Source organism: Sciurus carolinensis, chromosome 2 (genome assembly GCF_902686445.1).
Source record: "Sciurus carolinensis chromosome 2, mSciCar1.2, whole genome shotgun sequence".
Taxonomy (NCBI): domain Eukaryota; kingdom Metazoa; phylum Chordata; class Mammalia; order Rodentia; family Sciuridae; genus Sciurus; species Sciurus carolinensis.
Window position 1 is genome coordinate 32,989,841 of NC_062214.1, and position 26,128 is coordinate 33,015,968.

A 26,128-nucleotide genomic window follows, 5' to 3' on the forward strand; every position below is an offset into this window, starting at 1 on the left:
TGAGGATAGGATTATAGCCAATATCGCAACTACTTCTATGAGTTTATACAAAGATTAAAGTACATAGATGAATGTCCTCATAGCAGGATTAGAAAGACAATTTGAATTTGGGAATGGAGAGAACATTGGGGATCATCTATTCTTAGCCACGTTGCAGTAAAAATTACCTATCAAAAATTCCTAGGGTTCCACTGGGCATGGTGGAGCATGCCTGTATTCCCAGTGGCTCAAGAGGCTGAGGCAAGAAGATCACAGGTTCAAAGTTAGTCTCAGAAACTTAATGAAGCTATAAGCAAACTAGTGAGACTCTGTCTCAAAAAAAAAAAAAAAAAAAAAAAAAAAAAGGGGTTGGGAATGTGGGGGTTAAGTACCCCTGGGTTCAATTCCTGTTACAAAAAAGGAAAAAAAAATCCTAGGGTTCAAGGTAACTGCAGGAAGGCTATTTGAGTGACTACCCAACTCCAGGGTTCACTTCAAACAAGAACACAGGGGAAGCTGACGTAAAATTAAAAAGGCCAAATGCAAACCAAACAAAATCTCTTGAGTTCACAGGAATTCAATTAAGTGAGTATCACGATTCCATGCAACCCTAGAATCCCAAGGGCCAGGTTTTATCTCCAAAATGTGAGACAAGCAAGTTCACTTCACTCCTAAAATAAAAATTCAAGGACTTGAAAGAATAACTAGGTTAGTAGGCTCTGATGTTCTAGATGTTTAAATTTTTTTCATTGTTTTCTTTTCTTTACAGAAAAATTAGAGATTACAGGGAAAAAAATGGGTCTTTAAAAATCAGTCATAATTCCAGTATTAGAAAATCATTATCAATAACCTATTTGATCTCTCTAGGCATTTTTCTACATAAGTGATACTTAATGTTTTGTTATTTCTCCCCCCAATTAATAAGTTCCATCTTTCTCTTGAAAAATATTTACTTCTAACCAGCTAGTCATGCAGGAAAGTTGACTGCTGGGGAAAGATTGACTTCTATCTGTATACATAGCCATGAAATCTCAATAGGATAAAAAAGATTGTGGATAGGCATCACCAATCTTTCCTCTCCAGTATTAGCCACATTACTTCTTTCTTGCAGTGTTTCTTCTATTCATTGTTAATATGATTGCACTGCAGTTTTATTTTATCTAGACATCAGTTAAAAACAGATGACATTTGAGACAATTATATATTTAACCTTGACATAAGGCTCCTGGGCAAAATGAAAAGCCAGTTAACTGAGCAGGCAGGACAGTCAGCTAAGACAGCTGAGTAAGGGCAAAGAAGCCAGACAGTGCCAAGACGTGGAAATGGGGACCAGGTACCTGATGGGAAGTCAAGGATTGGGTCCCATCAGGCCAGAGAGCATACATCTTGTAAACAAGAAGTCAAGAGCTATTACAAGGCACTAAATATATCTCTTTCCTGATACAGTCTTTGAAAGTAAAACTTTTCTCTAACAACACATGAGGGTGACCCATTTCTTCTCAACCCGCAGGACAAATTCATCTATTATTTTTTATATCATAGGTTCTGTGCTTAGATCTTGCTCCCAGTGCTGATATCCAGCAAATCTACAAGGCTCAGACACCTATTAGATATGATTATCAACATTTAATGTCAACATATTACAAAAGGCAAAATCCCTTATTCTCAATTTTCAGTTTGCAATTCACAGTTCTTAGTTTTTGACTAAACTTCTCACCAATGTTAATAAATCAGCAGAAGGTAACCATATGAAACGTAAACTATTTGGAGAGAGAAAAAAATACTAGTTATTGTTGAATGTGATTTTTAAAATACCCAAAATTTAACACCAGTTAGATTTTAGCCAAAAAGATTGAATCCCAAGTCTCTGATTGGCCTCTTGTAAAAAACAAACAACAACAACAACAACAACAAAAAAAAAAACCAAACAATGAAACAGATATCTATCTCACAAGGCAGTATATATAACTAAGAATCTGGCATATGAAAGGCTGTATTTAAATTTCCCTCAACATATACCAATGTGTATAAGAACACAGTCTTCATGAGTTCTTTAAATGTTAAGTTCCAAACATGATACTATGACCTACAATCATAACTTAGAGGAAAAGACATAACATGGGAATTCATATCTAAAGATATACTTATGTATTTTGAGCTTTTATTAATTCCAGAGCACTTTCATTAAATATGTTGAATTTTGCCCCCTCTAGAGAGAAGGGAATCCAAAGGTCATGGGACAGAGTCAAGATTAAATAATAGTTCAACATTATAACCTGAACAACAGTTCTAGTACACTGAAATGACTAAGTAAAATTACATAATTACATGTAGCAAGGGTCCACAAATATTAAAAGGTCAGATAGTACATATTTTAAGCTCATGGACTGTCAGGGGCGGGCTCTGAAGGCCCCAGAGCCGCACCGTGGCCTGATCTCTAAGATGGCACCTGGCAGCTTGCCAGACATAGCTGCACTCATATACAAGTTTTAGGAAGTAACTCTGGTTTGGCTGTTGTATATGAGGCAATCCTGGTATCTGCCTGGAGGCTGCTCCTTGATAGGCTGACTTTCCTGGTAGTCTACTCTCTGATAGGCTGATGTTCTCAATATAAGTCTGAGACTTGTGGAATAAAGTTCTTTTGGTTCCTGTGATCAAGGAGAGCGTACGCGTTGTGATCGTCCCCGCCAGCGGTGGGCGATCATAATGGACCACAGCTCCCTGTGTGTTAGTAACATTTACTCAACTCTACCACTATAATGTAAAAGCAGTCACAGATAATGAATATGGAATGAAAATGGTTGTGTTCAGATAATGTCTTACTCACAAAAACAGTGGCCTACCCATAGGCTACATTTTGGTGACCTTTGGCATACACTACTACCCTAATGCTTAGATAACCTTTGATCTGTAGGGATATTTGCCAATGCAAAAATAAGATAAAGTAGAACTATACAAGCTCTTTTGTTTTGATAAGTATTTTATCAATAAACAAAAATAAAAGTGCAACTTTGACAAAGTTGGGACAAGTCCCTGTTCAAATTATGCCCTTCTAAACACAATTTGTATGACTTAAGGAGAAAAGCAGAATTATAAAAGAATTTTCTTTTTGATTAAAAGCTATACATTTATTCTTAGAAATCTCTCTGCAAATATAATGATTTTATTTAAGATTACTCACCCATATCTTGCCAGAGATGCTAAAAAGACCAGCCATTCCAGACATCCTTAAAAAATAAGAAGAGAAGAGAAACACTGATTATGTATACTAAGGGGTAGGGGGAACACAAGCAAAACAAATTCAGGTCAGAAGGACTGATCCAATTACATATTTTCTCTTTCCTGGATTTACTTCTGTTCTTTAGGAGTGTACAATTGTGGCCATCATTTGAATCTGCCTGCTTTAAATACATTCCAATTTCTTGACTTTTTCTCCCTTCATTGTACATGCCTGGCAAAATCCCAAACATGAACAACTGAATGTCTCTGGGGAAAGATCACATGCACAGTTGACCCCCAAGCCTAAGGGAATACTCAGTTCCACCTGGACTCAGGACATTTTTTAAAGGCTTTGAGATAATAGCTATGAGATAATTCTAACTAGTCTCTCCTCATTCATTTATTTCTCATTGCAGGACGGACAACTTTCAAGTTCATCCCTAGGGTCACAGACCTGTAGGATTTGGCTTCAGCCTGCCTCTCTTACTTGTAAAATTAATGCTACTCTTCTCCCTTTTACTGTGCTCCACTCTGGCTACCACTTTGCTCCACATGTACAGCAAGCTCCTTCCCAAACTGGGGCTTACATTCATGCCACACTTGTTGCTGGGAATAGTCTTCGCCCTGCTCTTTACCTGGGTTAGTGCCTTCCATCTCTCAGATCTCACTTCTAGTTCTTCCCTCAGAGCAAATTCTCCTACACTCTACATCTAAATTAGTAGGCCCAGAACCCCACAGCTTTTTTCTGTCCTAGCAAAGTACAGGTTTGTTTGTTTGTTTGTTTGGTTGGTTGGTTGATTTTTGTTCTGCAGTGCTAGGAACTGAACGAAGTATGTTGTTTTTTAACAGTTCTTATATAGATTATGATTCTTGATATCTCCAATTTTTCTAATCTTACTCACTTTGAGTTACCTGAAGAGAATGGAGGGATCATGTCTGTCTCATTCACTGATAAACCTAGCACCTTGAAAAATATCTTGCATAAGATTAGTGCTTAATTATTTATAGAACGAAAGACTAGAGGTAAGCTGCTTTTACGGTAAGCTATGTCTCCTGAACATTAATACAGAGGCTACTAGATGATTTATTCCTGAACCATTATACCATTTGTTCCTGAACCATTATACGATTTGTTCCTAAGTTAGTAGGGTTGTTTCTTACATATGTTAAAATAAAATTAATTATAAAATAGGACCATTCAAAATTAAAACCAACTATGGAAAAAAATATCATCTGGCCTTATCTTCCTTGCCAAATATTATATAGTTTATCATCATGGTCAAAAGTTTTTCCAGTAATATTCTGCCAGGCAGTCAAAAACCACACAGGTTTTATTTTCACATAAGATACAATAGCAGTTTCTTTATAAACTGTAATTCAGGAAAGAGCAGCTCCTCCTTCTTACCAATAATATAAAAAGGACAAAGAATAGCAACTGGCATTCAATACCATATTTTGTAAAGAGAAAATGGTCAACATGCAAAAGCTAGAGGAGGCTTTCTGTAACCCATACAAATCTGGCTACTCAGTTTCTAATAGACTAAGATCTACCTGAAATACAAGTGGATAATAAAACCAGAAACACTACATTAGCCAATTATGGGCATGTGTGTTTTCTGAGTAACCAGAAGTAAATATGAAGAAAAATATAGGATTCTACAGAGGCTAACTTGCTACCTAGTGTTTTGTTTTTAACACTTTATCATTAAAAAAATTAACAAATTACGTTAGAGAAGCTGGAGATTTCCAGCCAGTCAGAGGCTCAACTGATTGCCATTTCTTCTCTAAGATGTAATTCTGCAGGTCTTCAAAGATTCCTGGTCCACGGTAACGGCGGAATATCCCATCCTTTGCACTACAGATTAAAGAAACAAGTAGAATATAAATAAATAAAAATAACTGGGGTTACAGATCATAAAAATCAAAATAACTATTGGCCATACATGAGAATTCTAAAACTGAAAGCATTTAACATTTTGCTTTATCACTGTATAATTTGTAACCTCAAGCAAAGTTCATGGCAGTGTTTAATTTGACAAGTTACTTTTTATTACTTTTGCTACCAAATATTTCAATTTTTCTGTCCTAATTACAAAATAGACATTATTATCGCGTTTCTAAACTTATAGGATCCAAGTCCATCCCCTTGTAATCAACAAAAAAAACTGCTGAAACTCATATCCGCCTAGTCTTCCCTCCCTCCTACCTTCTCACTATGGTCAAACATCTAATTTAATTTTCTTCTCTTCATTACTCATTCACCACTCAGTGAGAATCAGGGGGTACTATTCCTACAACTCCATTGAAACTGCTCAGATTGGGAGTCTCCAATGACTCTTAAGTGCCATGAGGATGGAGCACTTTTCTTTCACCTGTCAACTACTGAACACCCCTTCCTTTCTCCTTTAACTTGCCTTTTTTTTTTTTTTTTTTGAGCTGTGGGGAGTGCTGGGAATCAAACCTACAGTCCTATACATGCTACACAATTGCTCCATCAATGAGCCATGCCCCCAGTTCATTTAGCTTGACTTTCTACTAATCTAACCATCCCTTCTCAGTTTCGTGAGTCACTGTCTTCTTTGGCAGATGTCTTAATCTTTGTCAACCCCAGGTTCTATCTTTCTCCTGCTTCTCCTCACATTGTATATGTTCTACATATACATATATTTCAATTGTTATCTACCTCAAGCCTGAGGAATACCCAATATGTATTTCCAGCCTAATCTTTCTTCATAGTTCTAGATCCTGACATAGAACTGCCACTGGAACTTTTTCATCTGGAATGACATACACACTATCTTCTCCATTCCAGTCTCTACTTACCAAATCTCACCTTATTTTAAGGGTTTCTCATTTTGTAGGCCAGCAATAGCATATGCTAGTTTTACATAACCTGTTAGTAGTCATCACAGACTGCTCCTTCCATAGATAATAAGTCAAATCCCAATAAACCCACCTTCTAAGCATCTCTGAAATCCATTCTTTCCTTTCTCTTTCCCCTGCTACTACCTGAGTCTCTCTAGTCTCATCACCTAACATGATCCAACTGTATTTGTGGGCCAGCCATACAGAAAGTTATAGTTCTCAGAAAGTGTCACATTTCTCTGAGCTTATTTATGCAATTTCCTTTATCTGGAAAGACTTTACCTTGTTGGTTTAATTCATATCTACTTATCTATTAAGAATCATCATGCCTTTTATATCATAAGAAAATCTTCTCTGACCCCCTACTCATATCTTTTCCCTGTCTGATACTAGGTCCTGTTTCTTCACAGCACTTCGGGTAACCTTCTCTTTCAACAGCTATCATTCAGAACAATGCAGGTTTTCCTCTCCTCAAACACTCTGCCAAACTGGTGGCGGTCATGAAAAACACCTCAAAATTTCTGGGATACATTTACTGATTTCCAATCTTTGCAAGACCAGAAAAAATATTTAAACTTACTGAAAAAATGCAGGGAGAGTGGTGACAAAGAAACGGCCACTCAAACCTGTAAGAAGCATAAACAAAAAGGGTTATAAGTCAAATTCAGAGTAAACCAAGCAACATAAGTTCTAAGAAAAAGCTTTCTTGAACTTATCTTTATAATCAATTATTAAAATAATTAAGATTACTGAATCACATTTATTACTTTTTTTGACTTAAAGAAATAATATTTTTACATATTTTTATTTACATAACACTTTCCAGTCACTGACATACAACTTGCTTATCCTCCATGTGTTACCCTGGAATAGTCTAGCTTGTTTATCACTTGGAAATGTACAGAGGCTAAAAGGATAGTTATAGAGTCATACAATCTTAGCTAAATACTAACTTTCTATTTACTAACTTTATGGCTTTAGATATATTCTTTAACCTTTCTCTTGTATTAATGGTTCTTTTTAGTTATACATGACAATAGAGTATACTTTGTTCTAAGCATGAAATATAATTTATTCTAATCCAGTCCCCCGTACTTCCCCTTCCCCTCCTTTCCTCCAACCCACTGTTCCCTTCCCTCTACTCAATTGATCTTTCTGCAATTTACTTAGTTGTTTTTTTTTTAATTAATGTCTTGTGAATGAATATGATGGTGAGATTCACTGTGGTATATTCATACATGTTCCTTTCTAAGTCTCATTCACTTGCTCCATAAAATAGGTGTGATAAGTGGATGATGATACATAATGAGGTAGAGGGTAAGAGAAGAATGGAGGAACTTTGGATTACGTAGAGGGAAATGAGAGGGAGGAGGGGGCAGGAGTACGAAAGATGATGGAATGTGACAGACATAATTACCCTATGTACATGTACAATTACAGGAATTGTATGAATCTACATCATGTACAACCATAGAAATGAAAAGTTGTACCCCATTTGTGTACAATGAATCAAAATGCAATCTGTAAATATAAAAATTTTTTTAAATTAAGAAAAAAAACTAATTGAGAGCTGGGCATGGTGGCACACAACTATAATCCCAGTGGTTCAGGAGGCTGAAGCAGGAGAATCACAAGTTCACAGCCAGCCTCAGCAACTTAGCAAGGCCCTAAGCAACTTAGCAAAATCCTGTCTCAAAATAAAAAATAAAAAGGGCTGCAGCTGTGGCTCAGTGGATAAGCAACCCTTGGTTAAATTCCTGGTACCAAAAAATAAAATACAATAAATAAATAAAACCTAACTGAATTATTCTGAAGTTAGATTAGATCAAGATGTTAAGAGCTTAGTCTGGTGCCTGATACAAACTGAGGAACTCAATAGATTACAGATAATATTATATCAGTTATCAATTTAAAAATAACAGTAAATACTTAAGATCACAAATAATTTTGTACATTTATAAAATTCCCGAGTACTATAAAGGGAATGTGTGTGTGTGTGTGTGTGTGTGTGTAATACACACCTAAACCATGCTTTTTCAATTTGTCTTAGCAAACATTACTGAACACTCAATACCTATCAAAAGCTATACTACACATATGTAAAGGCAAAGATAATAAAACTCTCAGTAACTTCAGCAAATATTTACTAAGAACCTTATTTGTTCCAGAAACTATGCAATCTAGAGATACAGGGAAAAAATTTAATCAAACAGTCACAATCATGACTATAAACAGAGACAGATGATATTGAGAAAACCTTAATAAGACTAGAAGTAGAGAACAGATCCCTACCCTTCAGATGTTTACAAAAATAATATTTTACAAATAAATTAGATTAATGAGGGCATCAAAAATGAGTAAAGAGAAAGAATGAAAAAGGATACAGCATAGAAAAATAACAGAAACATCATTTTAAATATTTCTTATTATTTCTACCTTTCCAATTCCAGAACAATCTGAACAAAATGAAATAACTATTCAAATGAAATTGCTCAAATATTAGATCTTTGAAGTCACCTGAAATTTAAAATACTGAAGTTTTACTTTTAATTACTTGGGAGATATACTGTAACTCATTTTATAAATTAAATCCATATTCAACATAATACTTTATTGATTAATGATGAGTCTTGTTAAAGGAAGATTTTCTATTTCTTCTCTTAACAGGCCAAGTGGACTCTAAAACTCAAGAAAACACAGCATTGTGGGGGTGGTAAAAGTCAATGTCACAAAAAGAAACATTTACTACAAAAATTTTTCACTGTATCTTTTTTAAAAAAAATTGTTTTGTCAGCTATACAAATGCAAGTGACCCAAGGAGAGGTCAAATGAGGATTTTAATTTGACAAGCACCTCTGAGGGCATTCACTTCTGACATTACTTGGAATTCCACCAGAATGAAGAGCAAGGACATCTCTGCTGCAGTACAATTTCAACTCTAAATTGCCAGGTGGAAGTGTATTGGTATTTCTAAGTGCTTAAATTATAACATGCTTTTGATTTAAAATAATTACAAATAGTGTCATGCCTCACTTCATTCCTAGATATTAATTCTTATGCCTATTCTGAAATTTTATCTGAGATTTACAGTGTTGGGGAAGTACATTTCACTTATATGGTTTTTTAGTTGGAATAAAAAATAAACAGTATCTTATCCTTAAAGTTTATTTAGATTTTGTCACAATAAATGGAATTTCTAATAAATATTATGTATCACAGCAATTTTCTTAACCTGTTTTTAAAAGCCTTCTTATGTGCTTAGTCATCATCAGTGACAGCAATAAATAAGTAAATAAATAAGTACAAAAAATTTCCTATTTACTAACATTTATACAATACAGAACAATACCTCCAAATTCAGAAGCCAGCATGCCTGGGATCTAATCCCACTTCTGTCTTTTTAATCTGAGACAGATAACTTAAAGTTCTCTGGGTTTCGGTTTTCTTCTTTATAGGTAGGTACCATATTTTCTATCACATAGCATTTAAGTATTAATGATTTTGTTTATATTTTAAAAGCGTGTAGAATTCAGTACCTGACATATGATAAATATTAATAAATGCTAGCTCTGATATTCCATATTTAAATCTGATTAAATAAGATGATGTAATAGGCACAAACTTATTTTGTCTTAAGTTCTTTGTAAACTGCACATCATTCTGGAAAATGTAAATTATGGCCATTCAAATAAATGAATCTATGAAAATAAATGAGTACAAAGAAAATAAGAAAAAGAAACAAGTAACAGATGATCTGTAAAATTTTTCTGCAATTTTCTGGTTCAGGCTACAGGGTATAATAGACACCTATGGTCAAAATGGCTAGATTAAAAGATATGAGAATGTGATGGCTCTTGGTATGAATTGCTGAATTGTACCAATTTAGAAGGCCATAAAATGATACATTTAAAATAAAGACTACTGTTACTAGATTGTATCACCTCATGATTGCTTTCATTTACACCTCTTTGTCAGTTTGTCTTTAAATGATAATCCACGTGGAATATTAAGAATTGGATTACAGCATAATAGGATTGTAGATATGAATTCAGTTTATTCTAGAAAAAATATCATCAATGAGGATGAATTTAGTAAAACAAAAAACAAAATCTAGAAGAGTCAAAATTATCTTTGAAGTGTGACACACTATTAAAACCCTTGGAGATCTGATCATAGGAAATCCATGTCAGTGCTCCAAACATGCTCTAACCTTTCACACTGATGCTATAAGATAGGAAGAGACATCTTTCATTATCTGCAAAGTTAAAACATGAGTGCTTTGGAACATATACAAACCATCTGAGATTGTGCCTTCATGGTTTAAAACCAGTAAAGTAAAGTGAATTTTGCAAAGAATTAGAACAGCATGGCAGCAGCCATTTCCAGGAGCACATATGGTTCACTGCAGTAGGCTTTGAAAAGTAGAAACTAGTGCACTCTGAAACTCAAAGTCTGACCAGACTCCCAAAATTTCTACATGCCTTTTCTACTCTAGGGGTGATTTCTACTTTAAAGTAAAGGCTACAGCACAAAGTAAGACTGGTATAAATCCAGAATACACAAAGTTTTAAATTTCTTATCAGAAAACATAAAGATTAAAGTTTAGAGAAAAAAATTATGTTTCGATATACATAAAAACTATAGAAATTAAGTTCAGTATTGAGAAAGCTAATAGTTTTTGTTCTATATTTATTATCTGAGATATCTTGGTCATGGTACTAAACCTGTTTGAGGCTCAGTTTTCTGAGTAAGATGAAGATAAACAGTTCATTCTTCACAGGGTTAGTATAAAGCTAAAATGCATGTACCTAACACAATCACTGACAAAAGTAAAGTATTATTAAATGCTAGTTATTACCACAGAAATTGAAGGAAAACAATTTAAAAAAAGTAGAACTAACCTCACTTTTGAGATTGAAATAATATTGCCAATATAATAGAATATAAATACTAGATTTTTATATTATAAAACTAAAACTACGACTAATTGAAGTACAGCAAACTAAACTGACTTCCACTGCATTAAACTGTGGTTTACACACAATGTTTATTCTTGGTTGAGGTAGGATCTGGCTTTCTTCTAATACAGAAGGGTGACATAGCCACCACCCATTGGTGATGTATGAGCAGCTGCTGTTTTCCTGTTCCTGGCAACTAAGCTCATCTGCATGGAACAGAAGGTTCAAGTACATACTCATTAAATTTAATTTCAAAAAGAGAACTCAACTGAAACATCACCCTATCTATGCAGTATTTAAACAGGCAATATAACATAACCTAATCTAAGGCTCATCCTTTCCTTGAATTCTACATCTCAGCTATAAAAACACAACGTTTATAATGCCTGTTTTGATCATTCTGAAGTTAATTTTTATTTAGAATACATAAAGGAATCTCTAATAAGATATACTGATAGAAGTGTCATGGGCATAACTAATGCATATTCTTATGCATGAACACTTAAAAATTTTTGCTTTCCTCTGATTTTAAATTTTACTTTCAGAGAAAAATGAAATTACTACTGACTAACAGGCCTGTGGCAAGGCAGTCTTGATGAAAGAATATGCAAATAAAGCTCTATAACCAAGTAGAAATCTGCACAGAAAAATATCTAGTAGAGTGCTCAATTGTGGGGAAAAGTAATCAATAACATTCCCATGGTTTTCCATTACTCATTTAAGATAATAGATTTTATATAAGTAAATAGTCAAGTTGCTTCCAGGCATGGAGACAAGCTGCCACAGAAGTTTGCCTGAGAGTTGGTACCAGGTGAGATACACTTTTCTCAATTGGCTTTCACACTTTTCTGCTTCTCTCTCCTGCCTCACCAGTTGCTCCTTTCTTTCCTAAAAATTCTTTTTCTCCAAATATTGGAATGCCCAATATTCTCATTCTCTAGCACACATCCCCTAGGTAATCTCAATTCTTTCTTTCCCTAGCCTCAAACATCTGCACAGATGATCCTCAAATACATCTCTCTAGCTCCTTTCTAACTGGATGTTTATTTAACAGTATGAACTGTCCCAAACCTGCTCTTCCTCAGACCTACCTCCTGTCTCCCTACTACATTCGACAAACAATCCATTAGGAAATCCTACTCTCAAATTCAATCACTTAACCATTACTGCTTCTAGGCTAAACTACCATCTTCTCAACTCTGAATTACTACATATATCTCCTAATTGATCTCCCTACTTCCATTTCTGGCTCCCTGCAGTCAGTTTTTTCCACATAGCAGTCAAAGGAAATTCTTTTAAAACAAATTATATCATGCCACTTCCCTACTCAAACCTTCCAGTAGTTTTTTTTTTCCTATTGTCCTTCATATAAAACCTAAACTCCTTGCCATGGCCTAAAAGACCCTCCATGGTCTGGTGCCTAGCTACCTCTCTATTCCCATTCATCTTTAGTACTCCACTGGCTCTCTTACTGTTTTCTCAAAAAAGCCAGGGATATTCCTACCTGTACATAGTGTTCGCTTTACCTGCAATGCTCCTGCCCCAATCTTATTGAAGTTTACTGTCATTATATCAAGACGTCTGGTTAAAGACTTCTTCCCTGGCCGTCATATCAAAGAACAACAAAAACAACAACAACAAAAAACTTTCTCCCATTAGTTTCTGTATTTTTACCCTGCTTTATTATCTTCTTATCGCCTACCACTATCTAACATTATTTTTCATGTTATATTTATTGCTATTTATCTCCTTTACTAGAATGTAAGCTCAATGAAGAATCAACCTTCTGTATTCCTCAATTACCCCTGTATCACCTGTATCCAGAACAAGCCTAGTGCCTGGTAAAAACTCAATATTTGTTGAATGAACACACTATTTTTAAGACTTATTGAAAGATTAATGAAAGCATGAAGTTTGCAGTTTCAAGTAAAATTATAAACTTAAAACATAAAGTCAGAAACATACAGTCATGCATGATTTGAAGATTAGGACATGTTCTGCCAATACATCATTATGCAGTTTTTTGTGTGTGTGAGAACATCATAAAATGTACTTGCACAATTAAGGTGGCTACATCATTAGGCAATAGAAACTTTGGAGACCAAAGTCATATTTGCAGTCTTTCCTTGCCTAAAACATGATGATGTAGCCCATGACTGTATTCTCTAGGCCATTCAAACAATCATGCAATAACTTTGTCTCTTAATTTGTATTTATGAGTTGCAGTTTTCAAGTTTTTATCATTTAAAAGAATTTTATAACCTTTGCCTTAAAAATTTGTCCCAAAAACATAAAATACTTTCAGTTCATTGAACTTTCTTTGTTTTTCCTGTAAAATACCAGATAAAAGAGTAATTTTTCTTATGTATTTCAAATATATTTCGTTTACATCTACATAAAACTTTAAAGACAACAATAAATGTTTTAAAAATATTTCTTCAAAGCAATTTATCTTACTGTATTCTTGATCCATTCATAGTGGGAAAAAGCAGCTTTAAGTTTACATATATGGAAAGACTATATTTATAAATTAATAAATTCACCTGAAGGCTGTTAAACCCTTTTAATTCAAATCATGCTATGAATTCACAACAGGATACCAAATGATTGAAATGTGAATAGGCTGGATGCATTTTTAAAAAACCATAATAAAATGAGTGTGTCTGGTGTCTACTATTTAACAAGTCTTACACCAGTTCTCATTGGACTCACACTACTAAAAAATAAAATCAAGTATTCAGCAAAACTGTAATTACAATGATTTGATCTCCAAACAGAGTAACTCATAACAGCAAAAACCAAGAACTAATAATTACAATTGTCCATCTCTAAGTAGAGGATGAACAGAAGTGACTTTGTTGCAATGCTTAAAAGGTAGAACCTCAAAGACTCATGGCTTACATGGCTTAATAATAAAAAAAAAAATTTCCCCATGAATTTCTCCATATGTCCATATTAACATGCACCATCCATTCTGTTGTCCAAATAAATGGTATTTCATTACTTAGTAGTTGTTTAATTCACTTTTATCACAGAAGGGTAAATAGCTACCTATCCATGCTTAACTTCTTTTTCACTTACAAAGTGATGTCATAGCTAGAAATTGAATTTCGATAAGAAAATATAACTGATAAACTTTGGAAAATATCCACATTCAGAGATTTAGATCATAAGAGCCCAGATAGTCTTCTCAACTTACATATAACACACAAAGTTATTTTAAAACTACAAATACAAATTTATTGTAGATTCTTTTCGAAATATAAAGTATTCACTTTTACTCTTTGGGGAAGTGATTCTTTCTCTTAAAAAATTATAGCCCTCACAGCTTATAAGTATAGATGGAATGACAGAATTAAATATTCACCATTTTGGAATCCACTGAGTCATATAAGATCATCATGGATCTTAAAATCCCAAAGTAACATTCTACTAATTATTTGCCAATAAGTGGGCTGTTTCTAAAAACTTTAGGTATATAGTGTCACCCCCTTAACCAAATGTACACACTTAACTCCACTAATGGTGATAATACTTGCTGAAATGCAACATAAAGTCAGAGTACCACCTGTGAAGTACTATTGCCATAAATGTCTAGCCAGAATTGAACTGTAACTCTGGATCAAAATTCCAGTTTACAGAAAATGCATAAAATACAAGAGTAAGTTAAATGTCACCATAAGGATTCACCTAGGTAAACCAGGCTTGTCCTCATCAGGATATTGTCATGAAAAAAAAATGGGGATTATTCTAAATTGAGAGAGACTAAAATCACAGAACAAGCAAATGCAGCTTACAAACTCTGACTGGCTCCCCCTGACTCATGGGGAACAATTAGGAAGATTTTACATGCTAAAGAATTGAAGGGTGAACTATCATGATGTCCACAACTTATTGTGAATGTCTTAGCAAAAATAATAATAAAAATACACATGCACAAATGTATGTGTAAACACACAAAAATCGACCCAGATATACTAAAATGTAATCTGTTGATTCAAAGGTAGTCCTAGTCTCCCAACTTTTCTACAAGCTTGAAAAAATTTCAAAATAAAAAGTTAACAAATTTTTGCATTTATGTTCGACATTTACAATACCTGGTTCTTGAATAACATCTACCTTCCCCACACTGATTTGAAGTGTTTCGCCATTCTTTGCAAAAGTCTCCCATTCAGAATCAGTCTGCTGGCAGGATGGACACCATGGGGCATAACTATAAGAGAAGAATAGCTAATTAGCACAAATATATGGAAAAAATTATAAGACAAAATAGAGAAATAGAATATTTAAATTAAAAAATAAATTCTTCACTAAAGGGAAATATAAAATCAAGCTTTTCCAAAGTCATTTAATATAGAAAAACAGAAGCATATTTTCCCTCTAGGATTTAATATGTGAATATCGATTCTATGGAAAAAGTTAGTCAAAGTTTAAGGCATTATTGCTATATATAAAATGTTTTGATACTATTCTTACACTTAAACAAAACTTTGTTACTTTCTAAATACATTTTGATCTTTGAGGGTGAATGGTCTTTCAGTGCCCCACTAAAGGAAAGTAGTTTTCACAAGAAACCTCTATGCCAAACCAGTTTCTGATCCATCAAAGCTATAGATATACTGAGAGGCCAGAAGCTCTGTCATTACTGGGTCCTCAAGCATGTTTTCAAACATCTGAATATCTGTGTTCTGAAACATTCCAAGAAGAAAAGGAGAAGCTCTATCCAACACTTTTTTAAAAGGAAAAGGAGTTAAAAATGCCTGGGCCTTCAAGCCAGAACCCCACCTTTTTACACATATTTTTCATTCGTTAAACACTAAGCATTATGCTAAAAGCTGGGTCCACAATAGTGAATGGGTAGACTACTTGTCTCTTCTCCTTGTGGCTGTATTATTCAGAGATGAAGAGAGTTACAGACAGGGGTAAATACAACTCAAGTGACAAATGCTATGATTGAGACAGGGGTAAATACAACTCAAGTGACAAATGCTATGATTGAGAGTGCTGAACAGATGCTGTGAAGATACTGAGGAGCTGGGGTACCTCAGAAAGGCTCACAGAGAAAGATCTAAATCAGGAATAACTGCCAGGGAAGGGTCAAAGAATGTTCTACCCTTAGCAGAGAAAAGGATATGTGTGAAGACTCAGAACACTGGAGGGGAGGGTGTGGAAATCATCCACAGCCTTTAAAAATGCTGTAGAAGGAGTTAGGAATTTATTCAAAGCTTCATGGTAGGTCCTAAAATGGTCAGAGAATTATGATGGGATTTATATCTTGAAAAAAACCTAAAGTGATTGCTCGGTGGATATGGATTAGGCAAGGCAAATGGACTCAAACAGAAAAAACCAAAGGGACAGGAAGTATCCTGGCAATACATTAGTGGCTTCACCTTGCCCTCCCATGTCCTGGAAAACATCATCAAAGACTCATTCTACAAAGTTCTGAACTTTGTTCAGGGTTTAATCGGCAAGTGTTAAGATGGGAATCCAGAGAAGTCTGCTGCTTAGAAAGTGTTGTGGGTTGAATAATATTCTCTAAAAAGATATGTCCAAGTGCTAGCCCTGGTACTCACAAATATGACCTTACTTGAAGTAGGAGACTTTGCACATATAATTAAAGATCCCAAGATGAGATCATTCTGATTTAAGATGGGTCCTAAATCCAATAACAGTTGTTTGAAGAGGAAGAAAAGGGAGCTTTGGCACAAATAAATAAGCGGAAGATCATGTGAAAATGAAGGCAAAGAAATGAGTAATACACCTACAAGGCAAGGAACACCCAGGGATGCCAGCAGCCACCAGAAACTCTCATAAAGGCTCCAAACAGATACTCCTACAGAGCCTACTGGGGGCCCCAACCCTGCTGCATGTTGACCTTCAAAATTGTACCTTCAGAAAGGTGAGAAAATAAATTCCTGTTATTTAAAATCGCCCAGTTTCTAATTTGTGATAGCAGATTAAAGAAACTAATACAGAAAGGAAGATATCCTTTGAAAGTAGAAGGAATTAGATCAAACAAGTTGTATAGAAACTTACAAAGCTTGCAGCATTATGCTTAATATAAAATATTGTGAACAAACAATACCATATGCTGGAAATGCATTCCAAAATACTATCATGACAAAATTAAAAGGAAAATTAACATTTTCAGAATAATGACACAAAAATACATTGGAACAAGTGGAGAAACATTTGGTCTTGCTTAATACTTCCCAGAAGGATAGTAAATAAAATAATTAGTGCTCACAAAATAGAACAGGATACTCCAGGCAAATATAAATAAGTAAATAATCAGGCATATTTTAAATAACATTTCAGGATGCCACCAAAACTAAACATATTTTTTTAAATCTGCTTAAGCTTTTAAAAATATCTTTAATGCAAGTCAACATATTGAGGAAATAAATAAAAGACATAAAAAGAACTGATATCACTAAATTGATCACTGAAATGAGTCTCACAGTATAAAAACTATACCACCAAGGGATAAAGGGCAGAAAGTATACATGAAACAAAACTGATGAGATAGATATCTGCCAAAACTGGATGATGGGTAAAATGATGATTTATTACACACCTTCTATTTTTATGTCTAAGATTTTTTATAATATTTTTAAAAAGACTTGATCAAAGAGACACCAAATTTTGGATGAGCATTATAAAATGCTCAATTTATTATGTTTTCAATTCCAGAATTGTTTTTACAAAACTGTTTTACAAAAACTGTTTTTACAGAATTGATTTTACAAAAAGTTATTTCTACACTGAGGGAGGGAAGAGGCAGGGGAGAAAAAAAAAGTAGGAAAGAGTGCCTGCCAACAGACAAAACACATACATACACCATGCCCTAGGAAAGGAAACAGAATAAGGGGGAAAAGTGGTAAATTGATTCAATTCTTAAACAAGGTTGAGGCTTAAAGGAATGTCAGATCACCATCTGCAATCTTTTTTGGGGGGTTGGGGTACAGGGGACTGCACTCAGGGACACTCCACCACTGAGCCACATCCCCAGTCCTATTTTGTATTTTATTTAGAGACAGGGCCTCACTTTTGCTGAGGCTGACTCAGGAGGCTAAGGCAGGAGGAGGGCAAGTTCAAACCATTTGTAATCTTGAACTGTGCAAAGTTCCATTCAAACCAACAAAGCAATGATAAACATACATTTTGCTTAACAACAACAACAACAAAAAAGTAAAAAAAAAAAAGAAATCAGAAAAGACTTTAGTATTTCACATTATAAAAAGGTAGGGGAAGGATGTTAAAAAGTCAAGACTAGAGGGAAGGGTACATTTATTTTAGGTAAAATACTAGCAATCAAGCAGAGATCAGAAGAAACAGGATGTCCAAACCTAAGGCACATCTTTCTCAAATCAGGTCCCAGAAGCAGCAAGACCAGCAAAACTCTGATGTTCACTCTTCCTAACTCCATGTCTAGAAAACAGTATTCTAGCTAATCCATAGATCATTCTAAAAGTTCATCAGTCTTTCCATTACAGAGACAAGAGACATGGGCATGAAAACAATTCCATAACATTTCTGAACCTGGATTTTTCTTTTTTTTTTTTTTTACTTTTATCTCTATTTCCAAGGCAAAGTATATTCCAGCTACACAGCAAGCGATCTATAAATGAATGCTGGATAAGCAAATGTATAAACTTCAATAAAAATTTTATTTTTCATGACAAAAAGCAGTTATTTTCTATATAATTTCTAAATATCCAAATGGCAGATGAGATTTAGGCAGATGGCAAACTTAAGAGAAAAAGGAACACTAAGTCATTCAGAATATTTCAATAGGTATTTCAAGATTTTGGATAAGAGCTCTGCCACAGGAAACAGAAAGATCAACCATGAATTACCCATATGATTTTGGGAAGACTAATAATCTTTCCATGCTTAAGCTTCCTCAACTGTAAAATGAGATAATAACAGTAGCTACCTTAGAAGGTTATTGGAAGATTAGATGGCACATACAAAGCAACCACACAGTAAGAACAATCATTAACAGACCACATTTAAAATACTCTGCTAGGTTTCCAAGACATTTTTATGGTACCTGAGCTCATCTGAACTTTATATCTTCACCGACAAAGAGAGAGAGCAGGTTTAGAGAGACTTGCTTAAGGTCATCAAAGACCACTTACAATAGGAATACAGGTGGAGGTATCTATGTGATTAAAAAAAAAAATCTTCAAGACACAACATCAACAAAAGGACAATACCAACACCAACACTCTGAGGGAAAGAGGGAAGAGGCATAAGAAAGAATGTACCAAAAATAAGGAAAAACTCTTAAAGAATAATTTAATGGATTTCAGATGTTCTTTGCTTAATTTCTCTAGGACTCTGTCTTTTCATACATGTGCTACATTATTAATTATTAAATCATGCAACATAATTTTTAAAAAAATCAAGTCCCTAAACTCTGGCTAGACTGTTATGTAAATTGTTTTTTTGGTGAAATTGGTATTCAGATATACAATTATGATACACCACCATCAGATAAGCCACTGATGTGATTTTAACTATTCCATTTTCTATATTGCTACTACCCACTGCTTCATGGATTGTCAATGCCATTATATCTAAGATTCGGTCAGAGCTAGTTGTGGTCCATGCACCAACATGTTCCTTCAATGATGGAGATAAGCCAGTTCTGGGTTAACTGGTCCACTGATGCCACAGCTTTAAAATTATGTGTATTCCTGTATTTTTTGGTATCTAAAGGAAAATAATTTAGACAAGAATTTAGAACCTATTATAAACAAAACACTGCCAGAGGTAAAATGAATACAAAGATAATTCAAGAGATCTTCATGTCTCTGTCTCTCTCTCTCTTGCTTCCCCTCCCTCCCTCCCCATATATATAAATTTTATATATATATATATACATATAAATATAATTTATTTATGTGAGTGCGCACATAGGCACAAATAAAACTCATCGGAAAGAACCAAACATGGTCTTTCTTGTTACATTGTTTAAAACAAGGAGCCAGGTGTAGTGGCAGATGTCTGTAACGAAAAGTTCAAAACCAGCCTTGGAAAACCTGCCTCAAAATTTAAAAATTATTAAAAGTCTGGGGATGCAGATCAGTGTATAGAGGGCTTGCCTAGCATTTTCTAGCCCCTTGGTTCAAGCCCCAGTACTGAAAAACAAAGAAAATTACCTCATAGTGGCAGTCTTTTCTTAAGAACTGTAAAAAAAATCTGACCTGCTATAAATGGGTCTCTTACACATAATTTAATCCTCTTTAAGAACCTCTATGGGGAAATTAGTATCATTATAATTCTGGAAACTGTAAGTCAGCATATTTTCTATTAAAACATTTTGCAGGTCACAGTGATATTACAAAATTACAAAACTTCATAAAGACATCTGATATGTTTCAGATAACAAAATGCTGTTAAATTACATAAGCTGGATATAAGTCTAATATTTTTAATCATTTTTGGGGAACCAAATTCAATATTGTGCTTTTGTTATCTATGACTGTATTCATATACAAAGTACACTGAAGTTTTGCTAGATGCATGGTGGTAAATGACCTTGATTCTTTTATTGCATGAAGTCATCGAATTCAATGTGAGATTATTAGGTAAACATTTTAGAGGAAGGAGTTAGTTAAATTTATTTTCTGGATTTTTCATTAAAAATAAGTTTTTATTCACCAAAAATGTACAATTTTTCTTTTGTTTCAGCTCCAATCTCACTAGTATTTCCTACTACACTGATAGAAATGTGAAGGACAATGATACATACAAATATTTGCTAAATCAGATGAATGTCACTTATGCTATTTTCTTCAGAGCTTGATAAAATGCCCTTAAAATCAAGGTTGTAGCTCATTCATCTCCACTTTCCCAAGTCCCCAGTCCTGAAACTGGCATACAAGAATTTAGCAGCTACCTCTTTCACATTCAATCAGTAAATCCAGACAATCTATAAATTGCAGGAAATAACTACTACTTGACACAGATAAGGAAATAATGTTCAATATATTTCCTCCAGGTATGAGAAGGATTCTGGAAAGAAAATACCAAAATCTAGAGGTCCTAGACAAATAAATGAGGCTTTGCTCCATCACCAGGTGACTAACCTGTTTTGAAACATGTGCAGCCCAAGAACAAAGTCAGAAAAAGTGTTTTATAAAAATCAATCTGATCTGCTTTACAGAAGCAAAGTAATTTAACTCAAAGATTTACTTTTTATCTTTTTAATCTACATTTTGGTTTAAAGATAAGCAGGTCAAAAATAAGCTACTTGGATATCTGCTTGTTTATTTTACAGGAAAAAAGTCACCAGAACAGTTACACAGAATGTATCATACTGCATATTTTTGTGTTTCAAAAGAATAAAAGTGGTATTCTCAAGGACTGACATAATGGGAGTCAAGCAAGTGTTTAAAACAGCAAAAGGTTGCAAAGCAACGGAATGAAACATAGTATAAAACACTGGAAAAGTAAGCATGGGAAGATCTGAAAAAAACAAAAAACAAAAAAACAAAAAAGGCATAGAATAAGCCCTTAGCATTAAAGAAAATATAAGTAGTAAGCAAATAATTTTTCAGATTTGTAAAAAGGTTTCAGAAGAGAAATGATGAATTACTGCAAATATATTTTTAACTGATAAATTCTCTTTAACATAGCACTGCTTTTCTAAAACTGGAAATTCAATCGCGACGATCCCCAAAATTGACTGTTTGAAAGATATTAACACAAATTAAATTTTGTGTTAGGAACTTTACATGTCTCAGTCAGGCAAAACACTGGTAGGTCCTTAAAATTAAATTATCTTCACCAAAATAACCATGAATTGCATTACAGGAGCTTTATATGACTTGAGATATAGAAGAGCAGACTCTCAGAAGAAAAGTAGGTTATAAGCAAATGAACAAATAAAGTACTGTCATTCAAAGTGATGTTAAATTCTTATCAAACTTTTACTACCATCAGAAAGTTTCCCAACACTGCTTCTATAGGAAGTTAAATACATTGTTGGCAGACTCCTAATAATCTCCATTTATAAAACCAGCCCACTTAAACAAAATGTTTATATGGAGGTAGCATAAACACATTTTGTTTTTCTCTTATCAGAACAAAAACCCAATAATGTTTGAATTCCTAGAAAGTTGTAGGCCTATAGTGATACTGATGATATAATGAATTTTATATTTTTTAAAGTGTTAGATTTTTTCCAAAGGGAAAAAAATTATTAGATTTTCATCTAATAATATATAAGAATAGATAAAAAATAGACAAGAGCCACAGTATTTCTTCAGAGGAAGCATTTCTGAAGCAGTTCTGGTATGCAGAAATTGGATGTAATGGCTTAAGTCCTTTCCTTTCCAGTCACTTCCTATATACCAATTCTGCAGAATACTCCATGAAATGAGAACTTCTACTAAAATGATCTCAAGTGTGTACATAACTTACTTCAGAGTTACAAGACTCTTCTTGCATCACAGTTCAAGCATACACCAGAAAACTGAACAAATGGCAAGTTTACAGCAAGTGATCACTACAATTTAAGCTTGTACATTTATAAAAAGGTAAAATGTGAACCACCAACAATCAATGTAGACAAATATAGGAGATGTTGGCTGTCGCTCAATTTTAGAAGTTTACTGGGGTTTAAACTCATCATAGATTTAGTGTTCTTAGTTCTTTGACTTAACAAAAACAAAACAAAAACAAAAACCAGCAATTCCAAAAGGAACCATAAAGGAGTTGAGGAGTTGAAATATGAGGGTCTTCTGTGACTGTCATCACCTACATACACAAACTGTTTTAACCAGAAAATTAACATCCAGAAGGAAAAAACAAAACAAACAAAAAAAACAAAAACATGGGGTAAGAACCCACTGCGAAAAAGAACTTTCTGTAGTATTAGCTGGCAAAATGCAGTTTCTTTAAAGTTCTTAAAGTTATTGCAAACATGGCTTTCCTAACATAAAATTCTAGTTGGTTTAAAAGTTTCTCTTAAATAGAATATGACTTCCCCACTTCCTTCCAAAGTAGCTAAGCAGTTTATTTTAATAAGTTGTTCATATCTCTAGCTTTAACAGTTTCATTGATATTTTTGTGATCAAGAGGGAATTCGTTTTGAGTTCTAAATATTCTCTACTTTATAACTAAAAGCTAAATGCAAATCTGAAGGGACAATATGCCTTATTTCTTTGAGTAACTTTGGGCCCTGATCTCATACTGCTTTTACTCTATTAGGCATCTGCTTGTAATCTAAATTGAAAGAATCAAAATTTGGTCTTGGATAAAGACAATTTCAAGAGTGTTTATGTCCTGAATGAATAATTAATTATCAAATATTAGGGATCATGTATATATATATATATATATATATATATATATATATATGGCCTGAAACCAAAGGGTACAGAGATGCAGTCTCAGCAATTATTTCTCCAGAACTTCATTTTCCCTAAAAGTTCATCTTGATGGTTTCTCAAGTCTATTCAGACAACTGTCCTCTGTCAACTTCAAGTCTTCTTTCAAACGATCACTTCCTTACTATTCAGTTAACTGAAAGCTACAACCAACAAATCCCCTGTCTTCTAACTCAAAAAGAGTTGCCCATCCCTTTCTAGCAAAAGCAGTATCCAACATTTACCTTCTGTTGTTCAAAAGGGACAATTTATTAATGACCTTTACTTTATGACGTCAGCACAATTATATCCACCCAAAAGTTCAACCTCTAAAAATTATGTAATATCAGCGTTTATTTGTAATCTTGTTTTAAAACTAAAATGCACCCTTGTTAATGTTTTATTCTCACAATGACATCTCAAGCTCTTCAAAAGAAAAACTGAGACACTGGTACAAATCGGTTTGCCTTCACAGTTCTGCAGTCAACACAAATCTTTACCTATCCTTTGCTCCGTATTCATACTGTATATGATGTCACTGAATGATTGCCAATTATCCCGTACATGTATACTCCTATGAAGACAACGGTTTTCATGCTGATTCCTCCCCTCCACCCTCCACTCTCCTTCCCTTGGTAAGCTGCGTACTCTATCCGGGAAACAGGTTCCCCTAATGCAAAGAGAGAACAAAGTGAGGGATGCTCTTCACCCGCAGCAGTCAGGGCCGACAGACGTGCGCGCATGCGCAAAGGGGTCGGCCCAGCGCCGCAGGTCCCTGGCAGGGCCGGTACCTGGCCCCAGGTCTAGCCAAGCTGGACCGCACTGCGAGCCGACCACGCGGGCTGCGGGAAGGTGGCGCCCGCGAGGATAATGTGGCGTGCGGGGCGGGCGGGCACACTCACAATTTCAGCATCCACTCGCCTTCCATCACCAGTGTCCAGTTGGAGGCGGTCATGGGCTGGACCCGACTTTGCTCCGCCGGCGGCGCGGCCTGCTCGGAGCCCTCGGTCGCCGCCAATCCCGCGACCCAGATGGCCAGGAGCGCCGTCAGCAGTGGGCCGCAGCGCCCGCCCGCCATGTTGGGCGCGGAGCGACGCTCCTCAGCGCCGGGTGTGGGCCAGGGGAACAACGGGGCCGCGGCCTCGCTCGCCCGCCCGCCCAGCTGGGCCTTGCCAGGTAGTCGGAGGAGATGGCGAGCCGCCCCGCCTCCGCCGGGCAGTGCACTCAGACCGCGCTCACGACACCGGCGGGCGGCCGGCACCGCCTCTTATCGGCCTGCGTCCTCCGAGGCCACGCCCCCTCCCGCCTCGCTTTGCCGTTGCCCGGGGTGTCGGTTGCCAAGGCAACAGCCGCCCTTTCTTCCTGACTGCCACTCTGAAAATAAACAGATGACCCAATGTTGTTTAAGTTAGTGCCTGCATGGCTCAGGCCCCTGAAAGAGGGGGTTGGCGCGTGTGCGTCTCTCTAAAGAGAAACGTAGTCGGTCGTTTCAAATCCATGTTGTCTCCAGTGGTAGCAAAAATAGCAGCAGTGGACTGCGGAGTAATCTTAAGGTCATTGAAAACTGGAGGGACAAGGTGGGCCGGCTTCTCGCTGAAAAATTTAAGTGCTTCTGCATGTATACATTGAAGCATCACCGCCTAATTGGGGATGATGATGAAACTAGACGATGAGATTGTATATAATTTTTAAAAAACAATTTTATAGAAAATTAAAACATGGGCATTAACAGATGGATACGTCAGTTAAGAATATGCATGGCCATTGGGAATACAATGAACGTTGTGTTTCTCTCAGCTACAGTTTTGTTGGCGTAGTAAAATGAAAGTAAAGTAGTTTTCAAGTTCAAAGCCAGCCTTAGCAATTTAGGAAGGCCCTGTCGCAAAATTTAAAAAAATGAAAAGAACTGGGGATGTGGATCAGTGGTAAAGTGCCTCTGGATTCAAACCCCTGTGCCAAAAATAAACAATTAATTTTACAAAATAAGGCTGAAGTCTTAAATGATTTCCAAATCTCTTTGCAGTTAACACATTAAATGAATCTGTACCTTGGGATCACCACACCCTAAGTATGTAAGATTGGTTACAATTAGAGGGTGGGAGAAGGTTTCAGAGTTGCTTTATAAGCATTTACTAGGTGTACAAAGCATAAAACTCAGTAGTGTAGTCACTGTATCTTGAAAAAGATGTGGTTGCTTAGACACTAAGAATACTTCAGGCACCTGCAATCAATCTTCAATAAGTAAGAAAGATGAGTTTTGCTTGCAGAAAAGAGCTTGTCTGAATTAGGTGTTAATTAGTATTAGATAAAACCTATGTAGACCCAGCTCTTATCATCAAAATATAACAGTAAAGAGTTTACAAACTATTGTAAATTAGAAAAATGTCTTTGCAATGAATGTTACTAAGACTCACTATTACTGTGTACACACCAATCCTACAGTCAATAGAAAATAGTTTACTGCGTTAACAAGAGAGAGAAAGCATCTCAGGCACAAAAGAAACTCATTGCTGAAGCACCTCCTATCTCAAGTACAAATTGTGTGCTCAGGAATTACATTTCTTGGCCTTCAGATGGAGGAGGACAGAGAAGACTAGTAGGAAGCAATATAGCAAGAATGTGTGGGAAGGACTTTGTCTTGAGGAGGCATAGAGCAGCCTAAGGGAGCAGCTGCTCTCATCAACTGTGATGGTCTTTCAGCCCGGACACTTCCTAGTCATGTGA

At 35.3% G+C, this 26,128-nt stretch overlaps 1 protein-coding gene across 1 annotated transcript in view; it reads right to left on the bottom strand.

Annotated features, from left to right (window-relative positions):
- The window catches only part of Tmx4 (thioredoxin related transmembrane protein 4), a 41,211-nt gene extending 16,541 nt beyond the window's left edge, over positions 1-24,670 (bottom strand). Inside the window, exons 1-5 of the mRNA XM_047540467.1 lie at positions 24,307-24,670; positions 15,119-15,234; positions 6,644-6,689; positions 4,925-5,053; positions 3,161-3,206 (exon numbers count right to left, since the gene is read on the bottom strand). Of these exons, the coding sequence (XP_047396423.1) occupies positions 3,161-3,206; positions 4,925-5,053; positions 6,644-6,689; positions 15,119-15,234; positions 24,307-24,482 (513 nt within the window). The 5' untranslated portion in view covers positions 24,483-24,670. The remainder of the gene's footprint in view (positions 1-3,160; positions 3,207-4,924; positions 5,054-6,643; positions 6,690-15,118; positions 15,235-24,306) is intronic.
- Positions 24,671-26,128: the final 1,458 nt, after the last annotated feature.